Source organism: Lethenteron reissneri, chromosome 16 (genome assembly GCF_015708825.2).
Source record: "Lethenteron reissneri isolate LAM-NWPU_2019-01 chromosome 16, ASM1570882v1, whole genome shotgun sequence".
Lineage (NCBI taxonomy): Eukaryota > Metazoa > Chordata > Hyperoartia > Petromyzontiformes > Petromyzontidae > Lethenteron > Lethenteron reissneri.
The window spans coordinates 6,850,615-6,870,674 of record NC_083794.1 but is presented as its reverse complement, the minus strand read 5'-3'; the positions used below and the strand labels follow the sequence as shown (position 1 = coordinate 6,870,674).

Below are 20,060 nucleotides of genomic sequence, written 5' to 3'. Positions count from 1 at the left end.
CAAAGTGTTTCATACATACAGGCAATGTTATAGTCGCCAATATCATTCACCGTGGTCAATCCAACGCCAGATGAAGGCCTTCCCAAACAAGCAGCTGCCATCTCTCGTGATCACGAGCTGATTTCCTCTAGAAGTTTCGTAGCTTCAGAGGAATTATCGTTAAGATTTGCGAGTGCTCTGAAAACAGCAGCGCTGGCAATTAGACATTGCAAGGGGATACAACTGTTAAAATCCAGACCAGTTTTAGTCCCAGTCTGACCAACGGAAAACCTTCCCGCCGTCGATCAGCTGGAGCGACGTGCCCAGAACCAGCATTTAAAATCTTTACCATTGCCCTATCACCTGAGGAGCAAGCACGCCCCATTACGAGTCACAAATAGAAATGTTGCTTCTTTAGTGGTGGTGTATCATCCTCCAGAAGAAAAAAATTAGTACCTTTCTTTTAATTCCGGTCTAACTTGCTTCATTATCCAGCCGAATTGTCGCTCGCTCACTCGATTACTTCCTGAAGAACGAACTCGTCCCCCCTCCCTCCCCCTCTTGTCGACCATCGCCTGTCGTGTGGCAGAGTCGGAGCCTCCCGTGTTCCACTACAGGCCGGAGCACCCGAGCCCCCTAGTGGGGGGCCACGTCTACCGGGGGTGTCAGTCTCGCCGGCTGCAGGGCCTCTACATCTTCGGTGACCACAGCGGGTGAGTTGTGCCGGGCCGAGTCCTATACAACAGAGGTCGATACCCGTACCCTACCCGATACCCGGCTACCCGTACCCGGCCGGGTACGGGTACGGGTACCCGTTTGTGACCCTGGTGCGGCCGGGTATGGGTACGGGTAGGCCGTGAGTCACTGGTGAGCAACCGTTTGTCACTCATTTCCCAACGTCTTCTCTCTTCTCACAATTCAAGTTCCTAGAATCAACCCACCCGTGCCTGCAACATGGCTTCATCCCAGAGATCGCAATCGGGTACCCGATACCCGTACCTTACCCATACCCGGCCGGGTACGGGTAGGGTACGGGTACGGCCGGGTACGGGTACGGGTACCCGTTTGCGACCCTGGTGCGGCCGGGTACGGGTACGGGTAGGGTACGGGTACGGGTACGGGTACCCGTTTGCGACCCTGGTGCGGCCGGGTACGGGTACGGGTAAGGAATCAAAACCCGTTTGCGACCTCTGCTAAACAACCCCCTGTTGCATGGACACAGCAGGGCTCCCCCCGGCTCCCATTTGAACCTCACAGAGTGGGCAAGTAAATAGACTGCCGAGTTAGCATCAAGCGGGAAAAGCGAACGGGAGAGCTTTTACCGGGGTGCTTCAAATAAATGTTAACACGTATATGAGACTGTCGTTTTTAATGGAAAAAGAACGGATAATACACTAATATGTTACCAAAAGTACGTTCATCGCTTCAAAAAGTCAAAGAGTTTTCACTTGTTCGCCAGCATTGTCAACACACGCCTGGAATCTTCTCCAGGTGGTCTCCAGAGCCCGGAGGCACATTCTTGTGCAATTGTTACAAATTCTCAGAAGTGTTAAAACAAATGTGAAGCATCCTGTACTTTAAAATGTGTAAAAGCTGCAGCCGTGTAATGTATTGCTCTCACCACTGCTGTGTGTATGTGTGTTGAACTTCTTTCACATCGTACACTGCCAACCGTGCTAATCGGATGTGGGGGGGAAGGACAACAAACTAAACACAAAACGCAGTTCTGAAGAAAAAAAAATAAACCCGTAAAAACAAAGTTTTTCACTATAAATCCTTTATATGCGTGGCGGCTAGAGTCCTCTCGTCCTCTGGCTTGAGATGGCTGCCACCTATGGGTCAGATGATTGCCTGCCACCATTAAGCAATTTGTAATTAAATATAAAAAAAAATCCTAAAAAGTGTAAAGTTACGGAAAAAATTTTCAAGAAAATAAATTGTCACGCACAACGAGTCTGTGTGCAAAATGTCAGCTCGATTGGATCACGGGAAGTGGGTTAAAAAACAACCGAAAGATTTGCACGGTCGTAAGCGCGCAAGCAAGCAAGCGAACTTAATATAAAGGATTTAAAAAATCAGTGCTGACAAATTGTACTCGGAGTTGGTTGGTCGTCAACTCAATAGTTATTTTTGATGTCGAACTCGATCCATCATCCCTTAGGTCGATAAAATATATACCATTATGTGGTACATCAACAGTAGTTGTCGTATAATGTGCCCTTGGGGATTCAAATGTGAAATTTGCCCCACATATGTAAGTGCCCTAACCCGTGTTATTTTGAATGGAAAAAACACTTTTTATACCATAACAATAATCATCCAATCACAACCAGGCAAGGAAACCTGTTAAAATCCACGTCACATATATTTCAATTATTGGAAAAGGGGCCGTCCATAAATGACGTCACGCACCTAGGGGAGGGGGGGGGTCAGACATTTGTGACGATGTGTGACGATGGGGGGGGGTTTGAGAAATGTGACGTCACATCAAAATGCGCAACTTTAAATAAATATAGACAACACGTTCTACTTAATTAAATAGACTTTTTGACAAATGTTTTCTCCTACAACATCAGAGTGCAGGGGCACATTAAATACGCACTACAATGACAACAGTTTAAAGCGATTTGAAGCATGTTTTATTTGGGGGGGGGGGCAGAGCTTTGTGACGTCATATTTGAGTGGGGGGGGGTCTGACTTTTTGTGACGCCGTGTGACGAGGGGGGGGGCAAAAATTGTAAAAATTCGCGTGACGTCATTTATGGACGGCCCCAAAGATCCATTTGATTCAATATCAATGCAACTTACCTTGAGATTTTGATTCATGAGTCATAACATTCATGACAACCCGGCCCTCCCTGAACCAACCCGACAACACTAACCAGAATGGTGAAGTATGGTCAAACAGCTCTTATGACCTACAATACTGTGGAGAGGTATTTGTCAAGCAGTGCATTTACAAAGGGGCTATAATTATAAAACCATACATATTTAAATATATAGTGGATTATTTTACTAATAAAACACGCCGAGCGGCCTTTAAAGAAGCATCTAACCCTATATGAAACACCAACCACTCTTGAGCTTTAACCAACAATATCCCAGGTCTGAAAGTGGGGGGTGGGGGGCACCCACCACCCCACCTACCCCCTCTCCCGCCATCTCCCAACGAGCACGGTTGGCTATGCACGGTGCGAAAGAAGTTCAACGCTCGCCTTCTCACTGAGATTAAGAATGGCCCAAATCAGAGCTGCAGCACTTCCAAGCAGAAATTCAATTTAAATTCTATAATGTGGCGACTGCCCAAGCCTCTGAGTGCTGAGGTTAGGTGTGGGAACCTGATTTCAATGTGGACTGCGTGGAAAGCCGTCGATAATTCGATTGGATGAAGTGATCGAGGCAAAAAACCGGTGCCTTGGCCAGGACCCAATCGACTCATTTTCAACAACATTGGGAATTTCTATTCAATACCAAAAGGCAAGCCTGTGACTTATAGGCTGGCACACCTTACATTAGGGCTTGTTGTTTACAGACATTCTTTTTGAAAACAGATCATTACTTCGTTCAAATGTGTAACATTACTCGACGGTCAGGGGATGCGGGGGGTGGTTGTGAAAGTGGTGAGCGCACTGCTCTGTGAATTGGTCAACCGAGTTTGATTGCCAGCCACCGCTAACGTGAATAGCGAGTAATAACAGAACTACCTCTGGAGATCGACAAAGTAACTATACATGTATACACCTCCGTTTAGCAAGGTTGGCTGTGTACGGTGCGAAAGAAGTTCAACATGCACCCAATACAACAGACCTGACTATCCAATTAAGACCTGAGCAACACATGAACGTGATTCCAAAGAACACAGGATGAGATGTTACTATCCTTTGTGCAAGCACTTCCAAGAGTTCATGAACAGTGAGCCTGGTGAAATTTGGGGAGCGCATCGTCAGTAGTGACCCTTTGGTTCCTAGGGTGTTTCGGCCTTTCATACTATACACCCTCCCCAAAGGCGGCCAGCGACAGGGTGATCAATCCTACGCTTGCGTCCCATTCCCAATTAGTCATAGGAGTTGCCTTGTTGTTGGATAGCCAACATCCCATTGGACTATGCATGGCAGGGGCGTCCTCCTCCCTGAGTCAAGCATTGTTGACTGCATACCTCCTGGCCCTCTCACTTTGGGGCCCAGGTGGGGTCTTTCCTCTTCATCCAGAGCCACTGACTGCTGCCTTCTGCCGCCTCCGATACAGCTTTGATTGCCGAACGCTGGCTCTGGCCCTTAATTCCCAGGTCTCTAAGCAGTCTGGTTGTAGATGTTGCCACAAAACCTCTGCAGCCCACCTCCACTGGTCGGACTTCTGTGTTCCAGCCATGATGCCGTGCTTCGGCAGCTAGATCGGCATAGCGCAGATGTTTTCGCTCATAAGCCTCATCTACTGAGTCCTCCCAGGGTACTGTGAGCTCAATGATGAAGACCTTCTTGAGCGAACGGGACCAGAGCACCACGTCAGGTCTTAGGGTGGTGGTTGCGATCTCCGGAGGAAACACAAGTTGCCGGCCAATGTCAACTAGCATTTTCCAGTCGCGGGCCAAGCGCAGCTGGTCTCGCTCTATTGGTGTAGAGCCGCTCTTCGGTGGTTTAGCCCCTTCACGGACAAAGGTCGTCCGTAAGGGGTGTGATGCTGCTGGGGGTGGTAGGGAGTTGGTGGCAGCTCGCTTGTCCTCCAGGGCGGACGCAAGGTTTTTAAGGACTTGGTTGTGACGCCAAGTGTAGTGTCCTTGGGTGAGGCTTGTTTTACACCCTGTGAGAATGTGCCTGAGGTTGGCTGGCATGGAACAGAGGGCACAGTCCGGATCTTCACCATACCATTGGTGAAGATTAACTGGTGTTGGAAGGATGTCATATGTTGCTCTGATGGAGAAGCTCAACCGCCTCGCTTCCGTGGCCCACAGATCCTTCCAGCTGATCTTCCTCTTCTCCACACTGTCCCATCGAGTCCACTGTCCTTGTTTGGCAAGAGAGACTGCCTTGGCCCACCTTGCAGCCTATATAATATAATCTGAATAATTATTTTTTTTAAATCATCTTCAAAGCACGTTGCATTTCCCTGCCCTAAACGACGGGGCTCGCTCGATACGAACCACCAGCGATCGAAAAAATGGGCGAACGCCCTAATTGAAATGTTCAATTGGCCCGCCAGAAGACATTCATTAAGAACTCAAACGGCGTGACTTGTGCGCGTGCCACGACTAGCGCGTGAAAATCGGGCCGTGCTAAAACGCGTTCCCCGCTGTTAGCTGCGCGCGCTTCGATGATCCGTCACCGTGCACCGTTGCGCAAGTGACGTCCGACCGTCTGTGACGATGTTCGTGGCCCATCGAACCGATCAGAGCTTCGGCTTCCCGCGGGCTTCGTGCACGTTAGCCCCTTTTCCGCTCGGCTGGTGAAATTAATCGAGCGAAGGGAATTTATACTCGGCCGAAAAAAATAAAATAAAAACGTGCCGAGTTTAATTTTTTGCGGCGTAAATTCACTCCGAAGCGAGGGCGATTCGAGTTCAAGAGGTTAGGGTTCTCGCACGTTGTGTAAACACAAGTCGAATGCATAATTGTTTACATGTATCAATACACATATATTTTAGCTACACATGTATGTGTAAATACAATATTTAGATGTTGTATACTTGTACGCATGAATCGCATCCATTAATGTAATTTAAAAATCACCAATATTTATATCCATAAAACAAGAATTTAGAACTCTGCCAATTCACTAATGGGTGAACGCTTTCCAATTCTTCACAGGTCATGTGGTGGGTTGCTTTACCATACTTCGCCACGATTCTAAAACTCACAACCCATGCACAACTGTATGTGTTGTAGAGTATTCCCTCATTATTCGCGAGCGATACTTTCCGGAGATGCTCTTGAATAGCTAATTTTGCGGATAGTGATATTGGCTTATGAATGAATTACCTTAAAGAAACAGGTAAATAAGCTATTAATTACATGAAGTGATCTCATCACTTTATCTCATTACTTTCCTTCTCTCTCTCTCGATGCAGTCCTGTAGAGTTCCAGATGCGATTCGCGAATGGCCCAAATTGCGGATAGCAAGTTAGTGACTAACGAGGGAATACTGTAAGAATATATTGTTTTAATGTACCGTACTTTCATTTGCAATGGGTTCACATAACCCATTGCAGCGACTCGGGGTGCTACTATTCACCACAATGTAAAAAAGAGGCCCCCTTGAAGACGATCATGACCCTAAATTGGAAAAATTCAATCAGTCATTTAGCCCCTGGCAGGTGCATAACGAGTCACGACCCCATCCCCCCTTCCCCTCCCCCAGAGATGCAATTCGGGGTCACGACTTGATTTAACCACTCATTTCTTGCAATGTTACCATGTCGTGTGCATTGCGTGGAAAAACAAATTCTGTTTTGTTCGGACGGTTTTCTTTTCCGCGCCTATATTTTGGCAGCCAGGGCGGCGCGGTTAGTAACACTCCTGTGTCAGAGCAAGAAGGGCCTAGGTTCGATTCCTGGGTTGTGTGTAGAGTTTGTGTTCTCTGCTCCCGTTCCTCTCGTAGCTTAAAAAATGGCATGCAATGTAACTGCTATTGGCCAGACATCCAGGTGGCCTGCAAATGACTATTTTGGGATTGCAAGTAAAATTACTGTTTACGGAAAACAAGGCAGGGCTCTTTTAAAAAATGTGGAGGCTCAATGAGGTCTTCCTGGGTAACAAAAAAGCAGTAATAATAATTTTAATAAAATTACAGTAAATCAGTCCTCACATGCATGATTTAATGCATCTATCATGTACCTAAGAATCAATTTAAATCAATGCATTTTTGCATACCTATTGCGTAGATGTATTTACGTACATTACACATCTGTACTTATATAATACGTATGCCTAAAATACATCATACATATATGAGAAATAAATCATGCGTTGTTTGTGTCACATTCGTAATATGTATTGTACGTCTATGCGTATTCCGTTTGCATTACTGCAGTACGTGTAATCCAATACATATTGTCATTATATAACATCTTGACATATGTCGGTTTGTGTGTGTGCATGCTGTATATTTACGCGACTCAAATGTCAGTGGTATCTTATTCTATCCAGTGGCCCAGCCATACTGATTGATTGTACTGCTGTTCCATTCTTACATTCTAATTTAATTTCTACTGAAGCCATCATTCCCAATTTTCTCTAAACGTTTCCAAACAGTCTTCATTTAACATCAGGTATTTGCAGGAACGCGAGCAAGGCAAACAGAGAGATTTCATATCTCAGTGCATGTTATGGCCATGTTCAAAAACAGCTCTGCCAGCAGTCCACCCTATTAATATGGATTCAAAATATTGGCCTTTTTTAAAAAAAATCCTGTATTTATCAAGTCAAAATAATATGTATTTTCAGACTATACAAACTTTATATACCATCGGTACAGGATCTGTGCATATATCTTCATTGGCATACCGAGGGATGGTGTGTCCAGCACTTACACCCAACCGCCTTTGATAACTGGGGTTGAAGTGGGTATCAAAATACAACATATAAGATTGAGTCGACCTAGGGGAACACTCAGAATAGGTTCCGATGGCGCTTTCCACAAACGCCTCTATCCACGGCCAGAAACGGAGACTCAGAGAGACGTGTTTGGTAAGCGCAGTGCACCAACCACCGCCGTCACCACCACACTCATGCACAAAAACACCGAAGCATGCGCCCCACGTGTGTGTGACTGTTTGTGACCTTTGTAATCAATGCCCTGCCTAAGAGACGGAGCGTAGGTGTTGCACTCGTTTTGGCAACTGTTGACCACTGCGATGGACAATGTAGTAATTGGGAAAACGATGCCTTTCTGAATAATACAAAAGCACATTGCTACATCATAGCCGCATTTATTCGGTGGCTCGATTCGCCGATAAATAATACATTTATTCTCGAGCTTTAACGACGGACTGATGTTTTATTTATATTCTTGGGGACAGTCTGATTCGAATCGTAACAAGCAAAGTAATGCGCAATTAGTGGTGGAGTACAATTTGAATATGCCCCATTCTTAAAACTCTTTGGCAGAAGTATTCCCTGCGGGCTGTTTATCCAATTCATCATGAAGAATAGTAATGTGCTGACTGGTGACCACCGTGCAGCTTTGGTTCAATAATGATAAGGGACCGTTGGAAAATGCTCCTTTCCTAAAAGTATAACCCGAGGTGTTTCTTTACTTATTAATTTTCAACCGTATCCAATATTTGACCACGGCTCATTAAACTGAGGCTCATTCGTCTTATTCATGGAGAGGCCTTAGCATGGACACAACAAACTTTTGCTACAGACTCACTTTCCATTCTTACATGAATACAATTACATAAACATTGAACACTTTGACAGTGTCGAAAATGTGTACATCGTGACATTCGGTGGCCACGAGTCTTATGATAATATATACGCCATGCTTTCATCGCATACCGTATATAGGCAGTTCTGAGTGAATGAGGAAGTGGTTGAGTGAGGTACATTAATTATATTTACGTTCAATAAGCTTAAACTTGGCCTCGCCTGGTATGCAGGAGGTCATGGGTTCGATCCCGACCCTGGCGTTTGTACGTTTGGAGTTTGCATGTCTCTCTCCCCGTGGTCGCGTGGATTTTTCTCAGGGTTCTCCGGTTTTTCCCTACACATTTAGAAACGCGCGTTTTGATTTTTCGGCTGCTATTAATTTCCACGTGATAAGCCACTTCGTTGAGCTGTCATTTGTGGCCAGGTCGCTTCTGAAAAAAAGATATATAGCTCCGTGGGCCTTACCTGGTAAAACAAAACAATTACACAGTTCACCAAACACCTACATCAGGACCCACCTAAAACACAGTTTACAGCTCAGTTCAGGCTTTCTTGGCAAAAATACTGTTACGTACATGACAATCCACCGCTGGATGAGGGCCTCACCCACGCTGGATTGGCAGTGACCATACATCACCATGCTGGTCAACGCAGGTTCGTGAAGGTCGGGGAGCGCGCATAACAATCGTGGATATTGCACATTTGTATTACAGGTGCAGCACCAAACTTAGTCCTTACAATCGGTATCATAGCAATGGCACAACCTCACTTCTCAAAAGACCCACGCTGGATTTTAGCAAAATTAAGTCAACCGCCATCGTATTTTGACAGACAGTTAAGACGAACACGTCATTACACACCTTCCCTTTGTTCAACGACTGGCACGGATATATTCCCGATCCTCTTCCAGATGAGGGGAGCGTGTCACGCCGCTGTTTGGTGGAGATACGTCACCGTATTTGCACACTAATGCACGCCTCTGCTTGGTAATGGGATGCTCTTGAAAAGCTGCCACCCCAACGCATCACTGGGCGCCTCTCGCACTGCGGGGAGTAAAAGCGAAGCGCGTATCGACGTTTGCCTGCGATGCCGACGCCGCGGAAGTTAATCCTCTTGCTTGCGTTGAGCTGTGAGGGGCAGAAAAAGCCCATCGCAGCTCCGGTCTCGGGACCGATTTGCATTTTAATGGAAAACCCTCGTTCATTGAAACATTCCATAGAGTTGTGTATGACCGCTCATAGTGGGCCCCCCCCCCCCCATGACCAAATCATCCACCTTGCCCCCAATCCCAAAAAGCCAAGCATGGTCGAGCCTGGATAACGCTTTGACCATATACAAGCGTCGTAGGCTGCGGTACGATATTGTGGGCAGCGGAGGGCAGTGTTGTACTTTACTCCTATGTTGCTGCTTTGCTCCTCACTTTTAAAAACCCGTACTCACCAGTGTGGTGAAGTTTGGACGATTGACCCACACGACCCGCAGTGGATTGACAAAAGGGCTGTACATGTATAGAGCCAATCTATTTACTGCCCCGCGAATTATCCCCATTCAGGCTCGCAATTACATTCAAGAAAAATATATATATATATTTTATCATTGTGATGAAGGTAGTGGCCATGTGAACCTTTTAACCGCAATTTATAGGATTCTAAAAACGTAATAAATCATAATTCGCAAGCCCTTTGTCATTTCCCTGATGGATGAGGGCCTTTCCCTCCATGGCGTCTGTCACTGTGGTTGATTGACCATACCTCACCGCCCTGGTCAATGCGGGTTGGTGAAGGGAGGGAGACTCAGGAACAGTTCAGATATTACTCACCGCTCATGTTAGCTGTGACCAGGCCACTGGGTCCATAGCTCGGTGCGCTAACCACCCTGCCTCCGGTTCACCCACTCCCTCTCAAAGACACTCATTAACACCGGTTATTTCTCCAGTGGCTCTTATGTTACATGCAACGAGTCAATGCGTATATAATTTACGTTATTTCTACGCCTATCTGTAAAACTTAAATTTGGGCATGATATCTCAACAAAATCTAATGGCAGAATAGGCTTTTAAAAACATTTTGCGGAAAAGCTTTCATAAATCCAAATCGTCTTGTATATTAACGGTGCTACCTTTCCGCGGTCATCATTAACAGACCTTTACGAATGAAAAAAAACCTGTAGGATGCTCCATTGCATATGCACGTGCTTTGTGCATCCACGAATTTGCTAATGAGTGCCTAATTATCGCAATCATTAGGCAGAGCGTGTTTATCCTTGCCACTGGTTGCAGCATATCAGCGGCATTATTTGCACACATTGGAGGCAGGAGGCCACCACTCCTGCACACGTCTCTCGGGAGCCCCACACTCCGCGCTGAAAAAAGCAATAGGGACAAATTATGCTGCGGCAATTGGACTGGATCCGCCCCAGGGGAATGGGGGGTGGGGGTGGGTCTCTAAATGAAATTGCGAAGGTGCACGGGAGGCAGTATGCAAGTCGGTGGCCTCAGCAAGAAGGCGAAAACAACACGCGGTGGGTTTCGCTGTGGCCTTTGCATGCATAGAGACAGGGGAGGCAACAATCGACTCGTGCAGAAAAGCAGCGGCGTGTTTAGCAAAAAACGACGTCCCCTTTTATTAAAACCTAACAGAGCTCGACGTTGCGATCTCGCGGCGCTGTCGCGACGACAACGGGACCGGGGGTTCGCGTTGCTCCACTCTGCCCGCCGAAGGCACGCGGGGCCAGGAGGCCGGTCGCTTCGTTCCCAGCCCTCAAGGTCATGCCCGAGGTTCTTTGCAAGCTGCGGCGTTTGACCGACTTCCAGCTGGCCACGAATTCTCCCTGCCCTCTCATCCCGCCCAACCTCTTTCCCATCAACACCGTTGCTCCACTCTGCCCGCCGAGGGCACGCGGGGCCAGGAAGGCGGTCGCTTCGTTCCCAGCCCTCCAGGTCACGCCCGAGGTTCTCTGCAAGCTGCGGCGTTTGACTGACTTCCAGCTGGCCACGAATTCTCCCTGCCCTCTCATCCCGCCCAACCTCTTTCCCATCAACACCGTTGCTCCACTCTGCCCGCCGAGGGCACGCGGGGCCAGGAAGGCGGTCGCTTCGTTCCCAGCCCTCCAGGTCACGCCCGAGGTTCTCTGCAAGCTGCGGCGTTTGACTGACTTCCAGCTGGCCACGAATTCTCCCTGCCCTCTCATCCCGCCCAACCTCTTTCCCATCAACACCGTTGCTCCACTCTGCCCGCCGAGGGCGCGCGGGGCCAGGAGGCCGGTCGCTTCGTTCCCAGCCCTCCAGGTCACGCCCGAGGTTCCTTGCAAGCTGCGGCGTTTGACCGACTTCCAGCTGGCCACGAATTCTCCCTGCCCTCTCATCCCGCCCAACCTCTTTCCCATCAACGCCTTCTCTACTCGTCTATTCTCCCATCCCCAGCCTTCCCCCCCATCAACCACCGCGAGCACAGCTGGACTCTCATGAACATCCTTGCACCTGCCTCCTCTCACGTGCCCACTCGTTTTCTGCATTCTTGCTTTTTTGTGTCTCCTGAGGTTTATATGTTTGGCCACGTGGTTACAAATCCATTTTCGAAGGCAAAACTGTTTTTACCCAATTTCCTGAGATTTTCTATCAGCAGAATGAACCCCGTTAGCAGGAACAACACTAAACCTGTGAGCGTGTGTCTACCGGACGTGACTCAAAAGCACGATTGTAAACGAATTGGTAAATCATTAAATTACATAATGGACATAGTATAACAATAATGTGATCAGGGAAACATCACATCTAATTGTTGTGCTACTAATTACAACGCTGAATTCTACTGAAGAATTGCATTACTATACTCTTTGGTTCTTTCGGTAAAGTCACGTAGGTCGAAAAATCAAATAAAACAAATAATAATATATCACGACATTTCGATCGCAACTCATTCTCGTTGGTTCAGCAGTTCCACTGCTGGATTATTTTTTTCCGCTTGTGTTGCGATCGAAACGTCGTGATATATTATTATTATTTTTTACCTACGTGACTTTACCGAAAGAACCAAAGAGTATGGAATCCTGCAGTCACGAAAGCTTCAAATCAAAATTTGCATTACTTTTTCTAGTTACTGCATGGATTGATTAAACATATTCTCGCAGATTACATCAGCTAATAGAGGTTTTTTTGGGTTAGATCGCGTAAATATATAAATGTGCCGTTAAAACCCGCCACCACCCGACACAGCCACCTAGTAAGGTTTTTCACGTAAACAGAACGTGCCAATTCATGACTAGTACAGCACACCGGTGTGTTGGAGAGCCAAGCCACAACCTCTACTATGGATGATATTGGTCGCGAAAGCCGACGTGTTAAACTACATCAGCTAATTCTAGATTTGAAGCTTTCGTGACTGCAAGGATTCATATTCTTAGGTTTTTTTTCGGTAAAGTCACGTAGGTAAAAAAATTAAATTAATAAAAGTAAAATAAAATAAAAATCACGACGTTTCGGAAACGGAAGCTTGTGTTGCCTCCGAAACGTCGTGATTTTTTATTTTATTTTACTTTTATTAATTTACATTTTTTAACTACGTGACTTTACCGAAAAAACCTAAGAATATACATCAGCTAACTTAATCTTATTATTATTTAACGATTAGCCACACATGGTCAATATGCTGATGCATGATTGACCTTCCCTTCCCACAACGTCACGATCCCACGTGGTCTTTGAAATGCAACAATCCGTACAATTTCTGCTGTCACTTCAACCACCGGTCACTTCAACCACCGGTCATCATCACTCATAAACTCTCCAGCCCAAGCCGGTCACCGTCGCTCATCATCACTCATCATCACTCATCATCACTCATCATCACTCTGATCATCATCACTCATCATCACTCATCATCACTCATCATCACTCAGATCATCATCACTCATCATCACTCATCATCACTCATCATCACTCAGATCATCATCACTCATCATCACTCATCATCTCTCATCATCATCACTCATCATCACTCATCATCACTCAGATCATCATCACTCATCATCACTCATCATGACTCATCATCACTCAGATCATCATCACTCATCATCACTCATCATCTGTCATCATCATCACTCATCATCTCTCATCATCACTCATCATCATCACTCATCATCTCTCATCATCATCACTCATCATCACTCATCATCACTCATCATCGCTCATCATCACTCATCATCGCTCATCATCACTCATCATCACTCATCATTACTCATCATCTCTCATCATCACTCATCATCATCACTCATCATCACTCATCATCACTCATCATCACTCCGATCATCACTCATCATCACTCATCATCACTCATCATCATCACTCATCATCGCTCATCATCGCTCATCATCACTCATCATCATCACTCATCATCACTCATCATCTCTCATCATCTCTCATCATCACTCATCATCACTCATCATCATCATCATCACTCTGATCATCATCACTCATCATCATCACTCATCATCTCTCATCATCACTCATCATCACTCATCATCACTCATCATCACTCATCATCACTCTGATCATCATCACTCATCATCACTCATCATCACCACTCATCATCACTCATCATCACTCATCATCACTCTGATCATCATCACTCATCATCACTCATCATCACTCATCATCACTCATCATCACTCATCATCACCACTCATCATCACTCATCATCTCTCATCATCTCTCATCATCTCTCATCATCACTCATCATCACTCATCATCATCGCTCATCATCGCTCATCATCGCTTATCATCACTCAGATCATCACTCATCATCACTCATCATCTCTCATCATCACTCATCATCATCACTCATCATCATCACTCATCATCTCTCATCATCTCTCATCATCACTCATCATCACTCATCATCACTCATCATCACTCATCATCACTCTGATCATCATCACTCATCATCACTCATCATCTCTCATCATCTCTCATCATCACTCATCATCACTCATCATCATCGCTCATCATCGCTCATCATCACTCAGATCATCACTCATCATCACTCATCATCACTCATCATCACTCAGATCATCACTCATCATCACTCATCATCACTCATCATCACTCATCATCACTCATCATCACTCATCATCACTCAGATCATCACTCATCATCACTCATCATCACTCATCATCACTCAGATCATCACTCATCATCACTCATCATCACTCATCATCACTCAGATCATCACAGATCATCACTCATCATCACTCATCATCACTCATCATCACTCAGATCATCACTCATCATCACTCATCATCACTCATCATCACTCATCATCACTCAGATCATCACTCATCATCACTCATCATCACTCATCATCACTCATCATCACTCATCATCACTCAGATCATCACTCATCATCACTCATCATCACTCATCATCACTCAGATCATCATCACTCATCATCACTCATCATCACTCATCATCACTCATCATCACTCATCATCACTCATCATCACTCAGATCATCACTCATCATCACTCATCATCACTCATCATCACTCAGATCATCACTCATCATCACTCATCATCACTCATCATCACTCATCATCACTCAGATCATCACTCATCATCACTCATCATCACTCATCATCACTCATCATCACTCAGATCATCACTCATCATCACTCATCATCACTCATCATCACTCAGATCATCATCACTCAGATCATCTCTCATCATCACTCATCATCACTCATCATCACTCATCATCACTCATCATCACTCTGATCATCATCACTCATCATCACTCATCATCACCACTCATCATCACTCATCATCTCTCATCATCACTCATCATTACTCATCATCACTCATCATCACTCATCATCATCGCTCATCATCGCTCATCATCGCTCATCATCGCTTATCATCACTCAGATCATCACTCATCATCACTCATCATCACTCATCATCATCACTCATCATCATCACTCATCATCATCTCTCATCATCTCTCATCATCACTCATCATCATCACTCATCATCATCACTCATCATCTCTCATCATCACTCATCATCTCTCATCATCTCTCATCATCACTCATCATCACTCATCATCACTCTGATCATCATCACTCATCATCACTCATCATCATCACTCATCATCACTCATCATCACTCAGATCATCATCACTCATCATCACTCATCATCACTCTGATCATCATCACTCATCATCACTCGTCATCACTCATCATCATTCATCATCTCTCATCATCTCTCATCATCACTCATCATCACTCATCATCATTCATCATCACTCATCATCACTCGTCATCACTCATCATCTCTCATCATCACTCATCATCACTCATCATCATTCATCATCATTCATCATCTCTCATCATCACTCATCATCTCTTATCATCTCTCATCATCACTCATCATCACTCATCATCATCGCTCATCATCGCTCATCATCACTCATCATCACTCAGATCATCACTCATCATCACTCATCATCACTCATCATCACTCAGATCATCACTCATCATCACTCATCATCACTCATCATCACTCCGATCATCACTCATCATCATCACTCATCATCACTCATCATCACTCATCATCTCTCATCATCACTCATCATCACTCATCATCTCTCATCATCACTCATCATCACTCATCATCTCTCATCATCACTCATCATCATCACTCATCATCTCTCATCATCATCACTCATCATCACTCATCATCACTCATCATCACTCATCATCACTCCGATCATCACTCATCATCATCACTCATCATCACTCATCATCACTCATCATCACTCATCATCACTCATCATCACTCAGATCATCACTCATCATCACTCATCATCACTCATCATCACTCAGATCATCACTCATCATCTCTCATCATCACTCATCATCACTCATCATCACTCATCATCACTCATCATCACTCGTCATCACTCATCATCTCTCATCATCTCTCATCATCACTCATCATCACTCAGATCATCACTCATCATCGCTCATCATCGCTCATCATCACTCATCATCATCACTCATCATCACTCATCATCTCTCATCATCTCTCATCATCACTCATCATCACTCATCATCATCATCATCACTCTGATCATCATCACTCATCATCATCACTCATCATCTCTCATCATCACTCATCATCACTCATCATCACTCATCATCACTCATCATCACTCTGATCATCATCACTCATCATCACCACTCATCATCACTCATCATCACTCATCATCACTCTGATCATCATCACTCATCATCACTCATCATCACTCATCATCACTCATCATCACTCATCATCACTCATCATCACTCATCATCACTCATCATCACTCATCATCACCACTTATCATCACTCATCATCTCTCATCATCTCTCATCATCTCATCATCACTCATCATCACTCATCATCATCACTCATCATCGCTCATCATCGCTTATCATCACTCAGATCATCACTCATCATCACTCATCATCTCTCATCATCACTCATCATCATCACTCATCATCATCACTCATCATCTCTCATCATCTCTCATCATCACTCATCATCACTCATCATCACTCATCATCACTCTGATCATCATCACTCATCATCACTCATCATCTCTCATCATCACTCATCATCACTCATCATCATCGCTCATCATCGCTCATCATCACTCAGATCATCACTCATCATCACTCATCATCACTCATCATCACTCAGATCATCACTCAGATCATCACTCATCATCACTCATCATCACTCATCATCACTCATCATCACTCAGATCATCACTCATCATCACTCATCATCACTCATCATCACTCAGATCATCACTCATCATCACTCATCATCACTCATCATCACTCAGATCATCACTCATCATCACTCATCATCACTCAGATCATCACTCATCATCACTCATCATCACTCATCATCACTCAGATCATCACTCATCATCACTCATCATCACTCATCATCACTCATCATCACTCAGATCATCACTCATCATCACTCATCATCACTCATCATCACTCATCATCACTCATCATCACTCATCATCACTCAGATCATCACTCATCATCACTCATCATCACTCATCATCACTCAGATCATCATCACTCATCATCACTCATCATCACTCATCATCACTCATCATCACTCATCATCACTCAGATCATCACTCATCATCACTCATCATCACTCATCATCACTCAGATCATCACTCATCATCACTCATCATCACTCATCATCACTCAGATCATCACTCATCATCACTCATCATCACTCATCATCACTCATCATCACTCAGATCATCACTCATCATCACTCATCATCACTCATCATCACTCAGATCATCATCACTCAGATCATCTCTCATCATCACTCATCATCACTCATCATCACTCATCATCACTCATCATCACTCATCATCACTCTGATCATCATCACTCATCATCACTCATCATCACCACTCATCATCACTCATCATCTCTCATCATCACTCATCATCACTCATCATCACTCATCATCACTCATCATCACTCATCATCATCGCTCATCATCGCTCATCATCGCTCATCATCGCTCATCATCGCTTATCATCACTCAGATCATCACTCATCATCACTCATCATCACTCATCATCATCACTCATCATCATCACTCATCATCTCTCATCATCTCTCATCATCACTCATCATCATCACTCATCATCATCACTCATCATCTCTCATCATCACTCATCATCTCTCATCATCTCATCATCACTCATCATCACTCATCATCACTCTGATCATCATCACTCATCATCACTCATCATCATCACTCATCATCACTCATCATCACTCAGATCATCATCACTCATCATCACTCATCATCACTCTGATCATCATCACTCATCATCACTCGTCATCACTCATCATCATTCATCATCTCTCATCATCTCTCATCATCACTCATCATCACTCATCATCATTCATCATCACTCATCATCACTCGTCATCACTCATCATCTCTCATCATCACTCATCATCACTCATCATCATTCATCATCATTCATCATCTCTCATCATCACTCATCATCTCTCATCATCTCTCATCATCACTCATCATCACTCATCATCATCGCTCATCATCGCTCATCATCACTCATCATCACTCAGATCATCACTCATCATCACTCATCATCACTCATCATCACTCAGATCATCACTCATCATCACTCATCATCACTCATCATCACTCCGATCATCACTCATCATCATCACTCATCATCACTCATCATCACTCATCATCTCTCATCATCACTCATCATCACTCATCATCTCTCATCATCACTCATCATCACTCATCATCTCATCATCACTCATCATCATCACTCATCATCTCTCATCATCATCACTCATCATCACTCATCATCACTCATCATCACTCATCATCACTCATCATCACTCATCATCACTCCGATCATCACTCATCATCATCACTCATCATCACTCATCATCACTCATCATCACTCATCATCACTCATCATCACTCAGATCATCACTCATCATCACTCATCATCACTCATCATCACTCAGATCATCACTCATCATCTCTCATCATCACTCATCATCACTCATCATCACTCATCATCACTCATCATCACTCGTCATCACTCATCATCTCTCATCATCTCTCATCATCACTCATCATCACTCAGATCATCACTCATCATCTCTCATCATCACTCATCATCACTCCGATCATCACTCATCATCATCACTCATCATCACTCATCATCACCATCATCATCACTCAGATCATCACTCATCATCACTCATCATCACTCATCATCTCTCATCATCACTCATCATCACTCATCATCTCTCATCATCACTCATCATCACTCATCATCACTCATCATCACTCTGATCATCATCACTCATCATCACTCATCATCACTCATCATCACTCATCATCACTCTGATCATCATCACTCATCATCACTCATCATCACTCATCATCACTCATCATCACTCTGATCATCATCACTCATCATCACTCATCATCACCACTCATCATCACTCATCATCACTCATCATCACTCTGATCATCATCACTCATCATCACTCATCATCACCACTCATCATCACTCATCATCACTCATCATCACTCTGATCATCATCACTCATCATCTCTCATCATCTCTCATCATCATCACTCATCATCACTCATCATCACTCATCATCACTCTGATCATCATCACTCATCATCACTCATCATCACTCATCATCATCGCTCATCATCGCTCATCATCGCTCATCATCGCTTATCATCACTCAGATCATCACTCATCATCACTCATCATCTCATCATCTCTCATCATCACTCATCATCACTCATCATCATCACTCATCATCTCTCATCATCACTCATCATCTCTCATCATCACTCATCATCACTCATCATCACTCATCATCACTCATCATCACTCTGATCATCATCACTCATCATCACTCATCATCACTCTGATCATCATCACTCATCATCACTCATCATCTCTCATCATCTCTCATCATCACTCATCATCACTCATCATCATCGCTCATCATCGCTCATCATCGCTTATCATCACTCGTCATCACTCATCATCACTCATCATCACTCATCATCACTCATCATCACTCATCATCACTCGTCATCACTCATCATCACTCA

At 44.5% G+C, this 20,060-nt stretch overlaps 1 protein-coding gene across 1 annotated transcript in view; it reads left to right on the top strand.

The window, feature by feature from the left end:
- The window catches only part of HHIP (hedgehog interacting protein), a 161,877-nt gene that overhangs the window by 99,832 nt on the left and 41,985 nt on the right, over positions 1-20,060 (top strand). The window contains 1 exon segment of the mRNA XM_061552237.1: positions 569-692. Coding sequence (XP_061408221.1) covers positions 569-692 — 124 coding nt within the window.